Source organism: Falco biarmicus, chromosome 3 (genome assembly GCF_023638135.1).
Source record: "Falco biarmicus isolate bFalBia1 chromosome 3, bFalBia1.pri, whole genome shotgun sequence".
Classification (NCBI taxonomy): Eukaryota; Metazoa; Chordata; class Aves; order Falconiformes; family Falconidae; genus Falco; species Falco biarmicus.
In genome coordinates, this window is record NC_079290.1 from 12455677 (window position 1) to 12470743 (window position 15067).

The 15067-nt window shown below is 35.7% G+C and overlaps 1 protein-coding gene across 1 annotated transcript in view; it reads left to right on the forward strand.

Moving 5' to 3' along the window:
- Positions 1–15067, forward strand: part of DNAH5 (dynein axonemal heavy chain 5) — a 120194-nt gene that overhangs the window by 61874 nt on the left and 43253 nt on the right. Inside the window, 10 exon segments of the mRNA XM_056331804.1 lie at positions 568–714; positions 2517–2758; positions 4253–4429; positions 4913–5117; positions 5585–5727; positions 6466–6600; positions 8234–8356; positions 8664–8877; positions 9516–9739; positions 11315–11510. Of these exon segments, the coding sequence (XP_056187779.1) occupies positions 568–714; positions 2517–2758; positions 4253–4429; positions 4913–5117; positions 5585–5727; positions 6466–6600; positions 8234–8356; positions 8664–8877; positions 9516–9739; positions 11315–11510 (1806 nt within the window).

The following is a 15067-nucleotide window of genomic DNA, read 5'->3' on the forward strand; positions in this document are numbered from 1 at the left end:
TCTGGCATAGGAGTTTTTAAGCTGTTGTTAGTGAGGAAGACTTAAAGGTTATATGATCATTATATGGCTAGATAGAATTTAGCTGCCTAAGAGACTTCACAGGGATATACCAATATCATATACTTTGCCTATTCCAAGATGTATGCAAGTGCACAACAGGGGAAAAAAAGAACACAATCATGTGAAGCATCTGTCTGGTGTTTTGTCATTGGATTTAAAAAAAAAAGTGCATCCAAGGCTTTAAAGCTCTGTTGTTTGATAAACCTTCAAAATACTAAACTAAACCTTGAATAAATTTCATCTTTCTGCTCTTCTGTTCCCAATTAATCTGTGAAACGTGAATTGTACTTTCAAAAGTTTCAGGACTTTCTTCTATTTTAGATTTTGTTGGTTCAAACTAACAAATACTGATGTATAGCAAAAGGTATGTTTTCCATGTAAATACCCAACTTTTTATAATGGTGAGAGCATATTAAAACATAAATTTGGGTGTAACAATTTTGAATTTGTCAGTTCTCTGACTGTTGAAAAGAAATACCAAAACTAACTGATGATCTGCCTTCATAGATTGTGGACAGCCACATCGTGAAATGAGAATGAATCCTAAAGCTATAACAGCTCCACAAATGTTTGGTTGTCTTGATGTGGCAACAAATGATTGGACAGATGGAATATTTTCAGCACTCTGGAGAAAAACGCTAAGAGCCAAAAAAGGTATAGTGAAAAAAAATTCCCTCCAAAACAAAAACAAGCTGCAGAACATCACTGCAAACAACATTAGCAGACTTTATTTTTTTTTTACTTACAAGGAAACTTTGGCATATTGCTGCAAGAATTCTGTCTATTGTATAGTCTCTGTGCTAAATGCTTTGTGTTCAAACTGTGTAGTGTAGCAAATACTAGTTCACTGAATTTGCTGATCCTTCTCTTTCAAATGATTGGCCCTTCTATGGAGGAAAAGTGGAAGGTAAGAGTCAGCTCCTCCAACACTACTACACTATAAAAAATTTTGGTGCTGTCAGGATTTCTACCTGGTCTCCAGCTGCTCTACTACAAGGGTGTGAATCATGCTTGTGTCATACATGTGAGTCCTGCACATACTTACAGTCCATCTCAAATGGCACTAAATTCTATTTAGGCAACCAATTTCTGCCTAAAATAATGCTGGCATATATTCTTAGACTGCTATATTAACTAAAAGAGAGGCCATGACAGTTCGATGCTAGATAGGTTCTTCCTTGTTTTCTCTGCATATTATATGTGACCTTATCATTAGGCCTTAAGGACTAAAGGGAGAAAAAAAGAAAAAGAAAAAAAGGACTTTTTTTTTGGCAGTGCAGCAATTTTTTGACACTATCAATTTTCATACAAAAATTCTTAAGTGTTTAAGGTTACAGATGCTTTTAAAAAAGAAAATACTTTTGAATTTACCTTGGTTGATTTTGTTTCAAATCTAGAAATGTAGCACCCTTGTGAACGTAGCATAGCATTAACTGTTGTTTTTTGTATTTTTCTCCTCCACATGAAATACAAACTAGCACAGTCACATGACTTCCTCAGATTCACTGTTTGCAACACTTCTCTAATGTCACTTTGTGAAGTGAACTCTAGACCATCTCATGCCTGAGATACCTGCATTGTAGCTATGAAAAAACTCTAAATATAGAACTCTTTGCCCTAGAGGTGAGAAAGTTGCTCATCTGAAACCTTCTTGGCTCATAACTAGCAATGCACCAGGCCACCTAGGTGTAGATAGTAAGGACTCTGAAAGGAGATGAGAGTGGGACCATCTCTGACTAAAGGGCTATCTAGCAATGCACACAGCAGGGCTGGCTACTCCCAAAGGGATGGGAGCCAGAAGCTAAGGGGAGATCTCTTTGCAGCTAGGGCTTATTGCTCAGTACCCAAGGGACAGACCCAGACTCTCCTAGGAAACAGAGGCAGGCTTTAAAATAAATTTCTGTTACTAAATGGAAAGAGCTAGAAAGAACTTCAAAGGGAGCTGGATCAAGTTTACAAGCAGGAGAATGGACAAGAAGAATCTTCCCCTAATGGACCTCTTTTACTTGTGAAAGTGAGCATGCTATTTGAAAGAGTGATTTTTCAAGTGTTCCTTTCATTTAATCTCACTACATTTACATAAACTCTTTGGAAACAAATGAATGGTGGTTTTAAATAGATCTATAGTTTCTATCTTCTTCATCTTGTTTTATGTAAGTTGAAATAAACCTGATTTATTACTATGTTGAAGATTAGATCCATAAAGCTTTTTCAGACTATTAAGAACTGATGACTTATGCTGATCACACTTTATATACTGAGCAATGGATAATTATTATCAATAGCTGACAAAATGAAGTACTTCACTGAAATTGAGTGATGGAAATGGTAATTGTATTAAAAGCTGAGATTCTAGCTCTGTGAGTGTGTGTGTGATTTCAGAATTAGTTCAAAATTTGTTTGCGAAGAGAAGAAACTGTTCCTTAGGCATCTTTATATGTTATTTTGGATTATAGGTGACCACATCTGGATAGTTCTGGATGGTCCAGTTGATGCTATTTGGATTGAGAATCTTAATTCTGTCTTGGATGATAACAGAACTCTAACACTAGCAAATGGAGATCGAATACCTATGGCACCAAATTGCAAAATAGTCTTTGAACCTCATAATATTGATAATGCTTCTCCAGCAACAGTTTCAAGGAATGGGATGGTATTCATGAGTTCATCCGTTCTCACCTGGAGCCCTATCCTTGAGGTACTCTAGCTAAGTGATTGTATATGTATTGAAAGTTTTACTGGTTTCTAATTCAGCACTTTGCTGCTGTTACTTCAGGACCTGATTTTGTGATTTTTGCTATGGAATAGCTTTTACACTCTGAAAACTTATAAGACAGTATTTAATATATCAATGCTTCTGGTAATTTATACAGTAGCGAATAATGTAATTTCCTCGGGAACATAGTCAATATATCACACTCTTAAAACCAGAGATATTTTACTTTGGGGCAAATTTGTAATTCAAGGTATTTTAAGCAATTGAAGAACAACTTGGTTGTCAAAATACTAACTACCTGGCAGCCCCTAGTACAGCTTAAGACCAAGGAGGAAGAAAGTGTAAACAGGATGATTTAGGAATCTAGAAATCCTAAAGAAAATATAATTTATCTTGATATTTCTTTACATTAATTGCAGCTGAGATTTAGAACCAGAAATAAAGTCAATGCAGCATCAATTTCTGTAATTTTAAAAATTATGTTCTTCCTTGGTTGTCTGTTAACATTTCTACAAGTAAAATGAAGAACCAAGCAATGGTTGCTTTCCCTCTGGCATGGAATTAATAATTTAGAAAAGCATAACATATTGTAAGTGTGTTTGGGGAAGAAGAAGAGTATATAACATATCCAAATTTCAAAGTGATTTATAAAGTGAGGTTTTTTTCTTGTTTATGTCATCGATGATCTTCCAAAAACCAGGAAAAAAAAAATCCTTATCTTGAGTGAGTGCTGGTAATGTTATAGTGAAGGATGCATTTAGAGACTTAAGCCTATTATGTTATTTTTTAATGTAGCAAATATCTTGGTAAAGATGAAATGTAAGAGCTCCCAAGAATCTACCTAATGTTCTGTAGTAATAGCTTTCAACAAAACTTTCAGTGTTTAATTCCAGTTTTCTGCCCTTTAAGAAAGCAATGGAGACAATAGCAGTAAGAAAAAGCTGATTTCTGATTTTTTTTTTTTATTCTTAAGCCCTATATTGCCTGTTGCTGCCTCTGGAGCCTTCTCCTGGGGTGTTGCCCAGGCCCACAGTACAGTCACTTGGGCCTTGTCCCTTACACCACCCCTGAAATATTGATATTTTCTGCAACTACCCTGGGGTACCCTATATCACTGCTAGGGACTAACATTGTGCAAAATAAATCAAACTTGTGTTCAGTACATAAGATGTTTGTTTGAAAATTTGTTGTATACCTTAAACAGCCATTGTGATTAAAAATATTTGAAAAGAACGGGTTTTGTGCTGTTGAAAATTTTGAAGTGCTTTTTTATTTCAGTGTCCCTGATTAATATCCAGTAGGAATTATGCATACTTGGGTAAAGTTTGACTTTCTGCTAGCCAAACCCTGCCCAACAGGCAGGGAATCTGAGCCTCCCCCAAAAAGAAATCAACTTTCCATGCTCACTGGACATTTAGAATTTGCTGACACTTGCATTGGGAATCAGATTTATTTTCTCACCATGCTTTTTAACAGGGATTTTTGAAAAGATGTTCCTTCCAAGAAGCTGAAATTCTACGTCAGCTGTATTCTTCATCATTCCCAGACTTATACCGTTTCACCATTCAGTCTCTGCAGTGCAAGACTGAGATGTTGGAAGCCTTTGTGATTATGCAGAGCATTAATATGCTGCAGGGCCTTATCCCACCTAAGGTACTGTCGGGTTTTTTTTAATATTTACTTAGTCTAATGGAGATAATGTAAAGTTATGAGGTTAAGTAGAGAGGAGATTCTTTGAGGACTTGGAATATAAATGAAGATGCAGGTTGGTAAGGAATACTTTCTTTTTCTTTAGAAAATAATAGCTAGGATGTGCCCTTTTTCACATTTGGATTTGATGTTGGGTACTGACATGTAGCATGCATCAGACAGCAGTTTTCCTTCTGTTTTTTTTCGGGTGGATCATTATCACATTATAAACCAGAACTTAAACAGATCACATGCTGTAATGGTTGACTAAAAGTGATGTTTACAGGGTGCTTTTCTTTATTTTGTGGTCTACTTGATAGCGTTTCAGTCTATTAATTGACAAAGACACCAGTAAATATGACTGAAGGCTTTTAATCTGATGTTACTAATGATTATCAAGTAGAATTTTCCAGCTATTGAAAATAAAAACCTAACTTAATCCTTCAGGAGCAAGGAGGGGAATTGGCTCCAAAATACTTGGAAAGGCTGTACATCTTCTCCCTTATGTGGAGTGTAGGAGCATTACTAGAACTGGAAGACAGATGCAAAATGGAGCACTGGCTTCGAAACCATGCAACAATAAAACTTGATCTTCCCTGTATCCCAGAAGGCAGTGAAGATACCATGTTTGATTATTATGTGTCATCGGACGGTTAGTAACACAGCTGGGTGGTATGGGGTAAAACTTAAAAGTAATTTTAAAATGGTTTCTTTTGGAGAATTAATTCAGATATTTTTTGTAGCTTCCTAAGGAACACAAAAGAAGGGTTTTTTTACAGCTGTGCTTTACTTGTATAAGGCTTTTTCCCTGTTTCCTGTGAGAAATCAGAATGTGGATATATTGCTACAGAAAGCTGCCTGGACTTTGTGCCGATGAATTGTCAAGTGAACAAAAATAGACAAGCCTAGTCCTTGTCATAATTTATGTAGGAAAGAGTAAGCCTCTTAGATCCAACTTGAGAGATTCTATGAATTTATGATTCTATAATTTTGGTCTGAATTTACAGAGTGGAATTACTGTATATGACACAGAGTCACTGACAGATGAGTCAACATAGTGGAAAATAAATGACAGTGCCTTGTATTTCTAAAACATTAACTTCATTTCTTTCTTATTAGGTAAGTGGATGCACTGGAATACACGTGTTGAAGAGTATGTATATCCCAGTAGCAGCACTCCAGAGTACAGCTCCATTTTTGTGCCTAATGTTGACAATGTAAGAATGGATTTCCTTATTAAAACCATCGCGAAGCAGGGCAAGGTACTTTTCTGTATTTCACATCTAAATAGTGCTGACATTACACTGTCATACAGTACACTGTCATTCGTGAACTATTATGTTATTGAAAAGGAAGAACTTCATTTTTTTAATATAAAATGGTATTTCCAGGAGCTACATTCATTCATGTAAACTCACTGCTTCTAGATCTTTTTGGTCTTCCCCTCACCCGTCCTTTCTGTAGTGCAGATAAGTGTAATTACAGCTGAGATCAGGTCAGAATAGAAACAATTTTTTCGCATAGCTGTTGGAGAGGGGGCAGCACACAGACCAGTGAAATGCTAGACTCTGCTAATATGAACTCTGCCCACATCGGGCAGTTAGGGAGCTTATGTACCTTTAAGTTATGCAACCTGTTCTTCACCAAAACTGTCAGATTAGCAGGATATGGTACATAACAACAGCAACTGAAATCTTTTAGATACTGAACCCCTAAATGGTACACCCTTTTTCAAATAATCAGCTCCTTTTAAGAATAATCCATTCCTTTGTTAGTTAAATTGTGTTGACTGACATGACCATTAGCTGCGAATATTTTTAACTTGTGAGGCCTGCAAAAGTCTGACAGTAACTGTTTTGCTTCCACGCATCCCTAGTTGAGAATTCCCTTTACATAAATTTTTCTAGTTTCATTTCTGTTTAAAAGCTAAATGGGATTGCTTAGGCTTTTCCAAAACGCCTCTTGTGTTTCATCTTATTTCATACGTTGTCATTGTCTAGGCTGTCCTATTAATTGGAGAGCAAGGAGCTGCAAAGACTGTTATCATCAAAGTTTTTATGTCAAAATACAATCCAGAAAGCCATATGGCTAAGAGTTTGAATTTTTCATCTGCAACTACTCCATTAATTTTCCAGGTATAGTAGTGATTCACTTTCTAATACAATGTGACTGGATTCTGAGATTGCTCTGAGAATTTGCCATTAAGATGCTTCTGAAAGTGGTTTATTTAATTGAAAATGAGTACAGAAACTAAAAAGCACCTGCTCAGAAGGACTAAGTGTCCTAACACATGACAAAAGACTTCTGTAAAAACCATGTTCCCTTCAACTTCTTTGGTAGTTATTGAGCTGTTCTTGGACTGTTACAATACCATGCATATTATTTGCTTCATCACATTTAATTTTTATGTCAAACTCATTAACTGAGTAGAGCTGTCAGCGACTTCCCTCAGATTTCACTAAAAGCCATGAGTAAAATAAGTGTTACCCACAACAATCTGTCATAAAAAGTGTGCTGTCTACCATTTAAATTTCAGTAAATTAAATTACTTGTTTAAAAAGCATCACATGCAGTGCAGCTGCTCTAAATAGAAGTATGAATACTTAAAACCTGACCTACACTGTCTGTCCAAATTTGTACTGAGCTACTTTGAATTATTTCAAGTTTCTGTAACCTGCTGGCAATATATATGGGAAATATTTTTAATGTGGTTTGGTATGCCGAGCTGAAGCACTATCTGTGCTGTAAACATAAGTGCTGTCTGTAAGCTTGATGCATCATCTGTCACCTGGTTCTATAGCATAGCAGAAACTATCAACATTTTTAATATACAAGTGTGTAATTTTGGTCTTATTTTCCTTAGTATTTTTCCTTCTATTGATTGGGCTATAGAAACAAGAAGTAGTGGCGGTACATCTATTTTTGTAATTATTTTTATAAAATAGATGTTGTTTATTGATGATAGATGATAGTCTGTTGATGACCAAGACATCTGAAATAGATGTGCAAGTCTAACAGTCAAGTCTCTGACAACAAACTAGACCAAAGCATTATCTGTTATGACATGTGTGCTTTTACATTACTCTGACTTTCTAAAATCTTGGTCTAACTGATGCCACTTGTGTAAAAAGGCTTTCCAGGCTACTGTGCAGGAGCCTAGGCACAATATAAGAATGCAGATATTTGTATTTGCACTAAAGAATCTGCATGGTTAAGTGAACTTTCACTTGGTATATTATAAGTAAAAACTGGACCATAAAAAGAACAGGGCAATGGAAAGATGGTGGGAAGAAAAGCAGTGGTAAGTCTACTATTAAACAAAGTTATTTTGTCAAATCTATTTATGTATGTGAGTTTAATGATTGCCGTATGCTTTTATGAAGTACATTAATGTCTGCTGGTAAGGTCTTCAAGAATCACATCTTTCAGATCTGACAGGTTATTAGTTTAATCTTTATTGCTAGTAATCATCAATTATGCTGATAAATGAATAAGATGAAGAATCAGTTTGAAATGGTTTCAAAATTATGAAACTGTTTAGTCATGGTTGTCTACGGTAGACATTTATTGTATCTGATGCTGACTAATGCTGTATAGCATGAAATTTCAGACGTTGTAGTTGAACTAGTGCAATTACCTCCAGCAGATGTGTTGGCTAAATCTTCCTTATTAAAATTCTGTGCAACAAAGCCATCAATATGTTTAAATGATTGAATTGTGTGAAAGGAAGGGCTCTTTGTAACTATGCTAATAATTGCTTTTTAACAGCGTACGATAGAAAGTTATGTGGACAAGCGCATGGGCACAACTTACGGTCCGCCTGCAGGCAAAAAGATGACAATCTTCATTGATGATGTGAATATGCCCATAATAAATGAATGGGGAGATCAGGTTAGTTTGTAAAGGAGGAAAAAAAGAAGGAAAAAAATATTTTCTTTCTTTCCTTGATACACTTGTAAACTGGCTTCTCTTCTCAGTCAGGCAGTAAGGGGTAAATTTGTTACGCAGTGTTTGATTTTTAAACAGTCTTTTTAAAGAACCCATCTAGTTTAATATTGTCATGAATTAATTGAAAATAAATATACTGACTACAAGAAGTAGTTCAAGTACTGCTTAAATATAATTTCAATAATTTGCTTTGTATTTCATTTAGTTGTGTGTATGATATCCTGTTACATAATATCTGGTTATTTTACAGGTCACTAATGAGATAGTTAGGCAGCTGATGGAACAGAATGGACTGTATAACCTGGAAAAGCCTGGTGAATTTACCAACATTGTGGACATTCAGTTTTTGGCTGCCATGATCCACCCTGGGGGAGGTCGCAATGACATTCCACAGAGGCTCAAGAGACAATTTTCTGTGTTCAACTGTACTCTGCCTTCCAATTCTTCCATTGACAAAATTTTTGGTAAAGGGAAATTAGCTTTGTATCCATCCCGTTTTTGAAAATGGTAGTTGGTTTTTCTTTATCCCTCTATTTATAAACATTGTGATTAAAATTGAGGCTTAATCCCCCTCTGATTTGCTTACCAGCACATTTCCCTTCAGTAATCACTCCCCACCTGCAGTTTCATCAATCTGTATATTTTTCAGGTCCAGTCATATCTCTGAATCTGTTGGTATGCTAAGTGTTAGGAAGAACGGCATGAAGGCCATTTTCCTAGTTCTAATGACATTTCTGGAGAGTTGCTAAGGTGCTACTGGTGCTAAGAATGAGTGACAAATGACTAGACTCTCACAAATGACAGTATCAAGTTAGTCTCAGAGAAGAGATGATCTATTCAAATACTGTGGAAGCTGTTTTGGTGGAAAAAAGAACATTTTAAACAGACCACTAATTAAGAGCTAAATAACTGGTGAGCTGGTGGCAGAACGGTGTTAAGGCCAGGTGAAACAAGATTTGAAGAAAGACTAGAAAACCATTTCAACAAATTAATAAAGGCTTTTGGGATTGAAAAAAAGACAAAGGAATTTAGGAAGAACGAAAGTCTTGGTGTTGCGCTAGTGTGTCTTAGAAAAATCTTTCATGTGGCAATTTTTTCACAGGTGTAATTGCAGAAGGGCACTATTGTACTGAGCGGGGATTTTCAGAAGATGTGAAGAAAGCAGTAGCCAAATTGGCTCCACTGACACGCAGGTTGTGGCAGACTACTAAGCAAAAAATGTTGCCAACACCAGCCAAGTTCCATTATGTCTTCAGCCTTCGAGACCTCTCAAGGATTTGGCAAGGAATGCTGAACGCTACATCAGAAGTGATCAATGAACCAAAGGTGAGTGCAGCACATCAGTGGCTTTGTTGTAATTAGTGTATAATTAGTGTAGCAAAAAGGATGAAGAGTCTAACTTCTTGGCATTGGAGTTTGCTTTAGAAAAATATAATTTCTGATTAAAAAAGTTTTTCAGCCTTTTTTTTTTTTTTTGAGGCAAAGGAATTTTGTTCTAGCTTTTACAGTGCTAACTGAAATGACAGATTTGTTTCATAACTGTAACAAATGATGCTTCTTTTGACAGAAGAAGGTTTGTTTGTATCTACTTGCTCTATTACTGAAAAATGCTAGTTTGTTTGAAAGAAGCAAGCAAAGAAAATTATGAGAAGCAATGAACTTTGGTTATTTTAACCAAATGGAAATGTGTATATGTTGATTAAAAAAAAAACACCAATTCCCCTCTCTCCACTAGTATCTTGAGGCTTTCATTCACTGCCTCATATCTCTCTAACAAATAATTTCTGGCTTACAGCTTAAAAGGAAGAAATATTAATGAGCCATAGTGATTTTTTTTTCCCATAATCTACCTTTCTTCCAGAAAAGCTGAATACTTTATGCACCATTTCTCTTTTCATTGTTTTAAGGAAAAGTAATTTGGTGTTTTGAGCACTGAAACATGAAGTGCTGGAAAAGCAATGTTTATGGTAATCACGGAAAATTTGTTATACGTTTGGTTTATATAATCACTTCACTTTTAATGTACTTCTCTGCTTGTTGAATAAGCTCCTGAATTCTACTACATCTAAAATTTAAATATTAGAATTGATTTTAATTTCTGAAGCTAAAACTATACAGCACTAAGATGACTATATTGATATATTCTCAATTAATGTCTTTTAAAGTATAACAAATATTTGTTAAAAATCTGTTTGTATACATTTAGATATTAATTCTGAGAATTTACATAGTTGTGTTATTTGTACGAAGTGCTGTAGGCTTGCTTAAACAAGAGGTCTTCAAGGAGCATTTGGAATTTTTTTCTGCTACTAATAGTGTAAGATTAAAACCAGTACTGCTAGGATTAAGGTCCTTCTTTGGACCTTCTATGACCAAACCAAAGGACATTAAAGATATATTGAATCTGGAGAATGAATAATATAAACACACTTTTTTCCTCTCTTTTTTCTCTAACTACTTTGGATATAGTATTGGGAGCGATATCTGCGTTTGACATGAAATTTTTCATGCCATTATGCTCTTATTTCTACCCACTTTCTATTAATGACCAGTTCAAAAAGTTGTTTATCAGTGCACAAACATTTTCTAACATGTATGGATATGTTTTTAGGTCTAGGTAAATTAAATTTTAGTTCAGTAAATAAACTCTGGTTTGGAATGCTAGAATAAGACTTCTTGCACAGTTGACTGGATGTGAGTCTGAAATGCTATTGAACAGAATGAGAAACTCAAGGTATCTCTCCTGAATAAACGCCAAAACACTACTATTTGTTTTCTAGTGGTAATATGATACTAAAATAAACAAATAAATACATAAAAGCATGGCTTTTAAATTAGCATAGCTCTGTTGGAAGCCTAATCTGAATGAAATACCTTTTTTTTTTTTTTTTTTAAATATAGGTACTGATAAAACTGTGGAAACATGAATGTAAGTGTGTTCTTGCTGATCGTTTCACAACCTCGGAAGATGTAAATTGGTTTGACGCAGCTGTGGCAAAACTCATCAAGGAGGAATTTGAAGAAACAAAAGCTTTGCTGGATCCTGAAATTGATACATTCTTTGTTGACTTCTTAAGGGATGCATCTGGAAGAACTGGTAAAGATGGACTCTGATAGCCAAGGAGGTGGCAAGAATAGGGAGGGGGGTACGATAAAATAGATGCTAATAGAAATATGTCTTAAAAGTGCATAGTAAGTTTATGCATCATGGGTGGCTGTTCTGTCTAGTGATTTAGAAGGTAGTCTGTGTTACCCGCTGTGGCACATCTTTATATTAATGGGATTTTTAAGCTGTATTTATATATGCAGATTATCTGTATAGGAGAGCCTTGCTTCCATTTCCACCCGTGTGGTAAATAGACAAAACTGCTAAATAGTGAGCGTGAGTCTAATATTGCTCTAAAATGAAGAAAGCAGTGTGGTATGAATGACTTGAAATGGTGGGGTTGCAGTACTAAAGGACAGCACTCTAGCTGCCATCCCCTAGAAACCCAATAAAAAAAATACTGGCTGTGGGCTAATCCAGTACTTCTTAGGAAATACCCAATACGTGATTTTGTAACAAATGAGTATTATTTCAGAATCTCCTGAATGCTAGTAAAACCTCTTGAATTACCCATATTGCTTATAACAACACCATTTTGTGTTTTAAATAAAAACACTGTGTCACTGACCTTGCTAAATTACCTTGGAATATTTGTTAGTTGATGCAAAAGAACAGAGAACAGTTTTTTGGGATTTGGGAAAGGTCATTTTTTAAGCCATAGGATGATTCAATTATATGTGTTCCTATCACTGTAATGGTGGATAGTGGAAGCAATAAAAGGTTGGCATGAGTGGTCAAATGCCAGTTAAATCTCTTCTTGGATAGTTGGGAGTAGTCAGAAGGCAGTGACAAAAGGAGAGTAAGGGATGGAAAATGTTTGATTGGAAGGAATCAAATAGAAGTAAAAAGCAAAGTGGAGTAAGAAAGTAGTCAACGCTATCCTTAAATAACTTGCTAAACTACAGCAATGTAGAGAGGACTGAAATATAAGTCAGAGTACATACTGAGGAAATGAAGAGTGACTTTTAATGTGAAAATCTGAATCTACACTAGAAACCATTATGCTGAACTGAAAAATAAATGCAAAAAGAAGCACCATAAACTGGTGACAGTTTAAATGTACCTGCCCTGTAATGTGCCTTTTAGCATGAAACTTCATCTAAATACAAAGTCGGAGGTAAGAGGCCCTCATTTAGGAAGGGTATGTTTTGTCCTCAGTGTTTGTCAGAGCCTTGAGAACCCCTACCTGTTTTGGCTTTAAGTGAAAAGAATAACAAGTAGAATTTTGTTTGAATTGTCCTTTAATGGAATTTAGTTTTGCCCATTACAATGGAAGTCTAAGAACAGGAACTGGATTTCTGAGCTCTTAAATATATAAAAAAATATCTGACATCTATTTCAAACAACCCTATACTCAGTTTAGTGATACATTTACATATAGTCCCTGTATATCTGGGTTGTACGGGCACAATGTATTTGTCCCTTTCATTAATTGAGATTAATGAAGTAGCCCAAACATCAACTTTTAGATCTTAGCTTCACAGAAATTGTTAGTGGTGCTAGTGTTTTCAAGACCCTCAAAAGTGTTCAAAGGTGTTTTTTATCAGCTGGTTTGGACATTGCTATTTAGTACTTGTGATTCTGAATCTTAAGACCAAACAAGAGTTTTAAATAATATATTTTATATTATATAATTTTATTAAATATATTTATTTAATAAGTATATTAAATAAATATATTTAATATATTAAAATTATTTGATAAGTATATTAAAATATATCACACTAGCTGCCTCTGTAAATAATGTCTGCCCTTTCTTGGGTTTAGTACTTGATCATGCTGTCTTTTCACATTAATGATAAAACTGCAGAAATGGGATTAATCTGATAAAATTATCTTAAATGTTTTGAAACTGTAAAAGGATCACTACAATTAACTCCTTGCTGTATTCCTTATTGGTTCCTTCTCAGCAGCCGAGTGATTCAAATGTCTCATTCAACTTACAAGAGATGTATTTACCCCTAGAATATTCCTTTTGTGTAACCACTGTTTTTGCAGGTTAAAATAAGAAGCTGGTTAGTTTAATTAGGTCTTAATCTAAAGGAGTGTTCCTATATGCTGAAACAATACAGGGCTAAAGAATTCTGAAATTAAGGTGACTTCAGGCATACACAGAATGCAAGATAAAGGACAACTGAATGAGAATTAATCATCACTTTATTTTGAGAAGTTTGGTTCTCTGGTAAAAGGCAGTTTCATGAAACTGGTTGATATACATATGTAAGTTTGGTTTATGGTTTTTTTTTGGGGGTGGTGGGTTTTTTTTAAGCCACATGATTATTGGACCACTGCTAATTTGTAAAAGCAAAATATGTGAAAAGGAAATTGAGAACAAAATTAAAATGGGAAAAATATTACAGATACTATTCTAAATAAAATATAGTTCGATTGCTTTTTCCCCACCTTTACTTCCCTTTCCACTGACTTCCAGTGCTTTACTAAGCTTTAGGGAAATACTTATTTTACTGGAATTACTTATTTAATTGATTTTAATTCCACCAGTTAGAGATAATATATGAATAATATATTTCTTCAGTATGAGGAGGCTTAGCAAAACTGACTGTTTGACTGACTTATGATAACTGGAAAAATATATCCTGCAGCATATTATTAGTGAAATTTTGAAACTAATGGAGTAAATAATGCTTGTAAATAAGAGCAAAATTGTACTGTCTGTACTATTATTTTTTGAGGAAAACCAAACCAATCCATCAACCAATCAAAAACCCCATGGTGTCTGTTTGTTGGCACTCTTCCAATGAAGTTTGTCAGTTATTTGCTGCTAAGTATGGGCTGGATGAGCAGTGAGATGGGTTGAGAATTGGTTGAATGGCCAAACCCAGAGAGTGGTGATCAATGGCACAAAGGCTAGTTGAAGGACAATAATAGTGATGTACCCCAGGGGTCTTCAGCATCTTCCTTAGTGATCTGGGTGATGGGGCAGAATACAGCCTCAGGAAATTCCCATATGACACAAAACTGTCAGGAGTGGTTGATATTCCAGGGGGTTGTGCTGCCATCCAGAGGGACCTTGACAAGAACCTCATAAGGTTCAACAAAGAGAAGTGCAAAGTCCTGAACCTGGAGAGGAAAAATCCCATGCACCAGTATATACTGGTGGCCACCTGACTGGAAAACACCTTTGCAGAAAAGGAACTGGGGGTGCTGGTGGACAGCAAGTTCAGCATAAGCCAGCGATGTGCCCTTGCAGGAAAAAAGGCTAGTGGCATCCTGGGCAGCATTAGAAGGAATGTTGTTAGCAAGTCAAGGGAGGTGTTCCTTCACCTTTGTTCAGCACTGGAGAAGCCACAGCTGGAGTGTTGTGTCCAGGTCTGGGCTCCACAGTACAAGAAAGACATGGATGTACTGGAAAGAGTCCAATGAAGGGCCACACAGATGACTAAAGGACTCTTCTATCAGTAAAGGCTGAGAGAGCTGGGACTGTTCAGCCTGGAGAAGAGGAGGCTCAGGGAGATCTCAATATATACGTATACTTGAAGGGAGGGTACAAAGAGGGTAGAGCTGGGGTCTTTTCAGTGGTGCCCAGT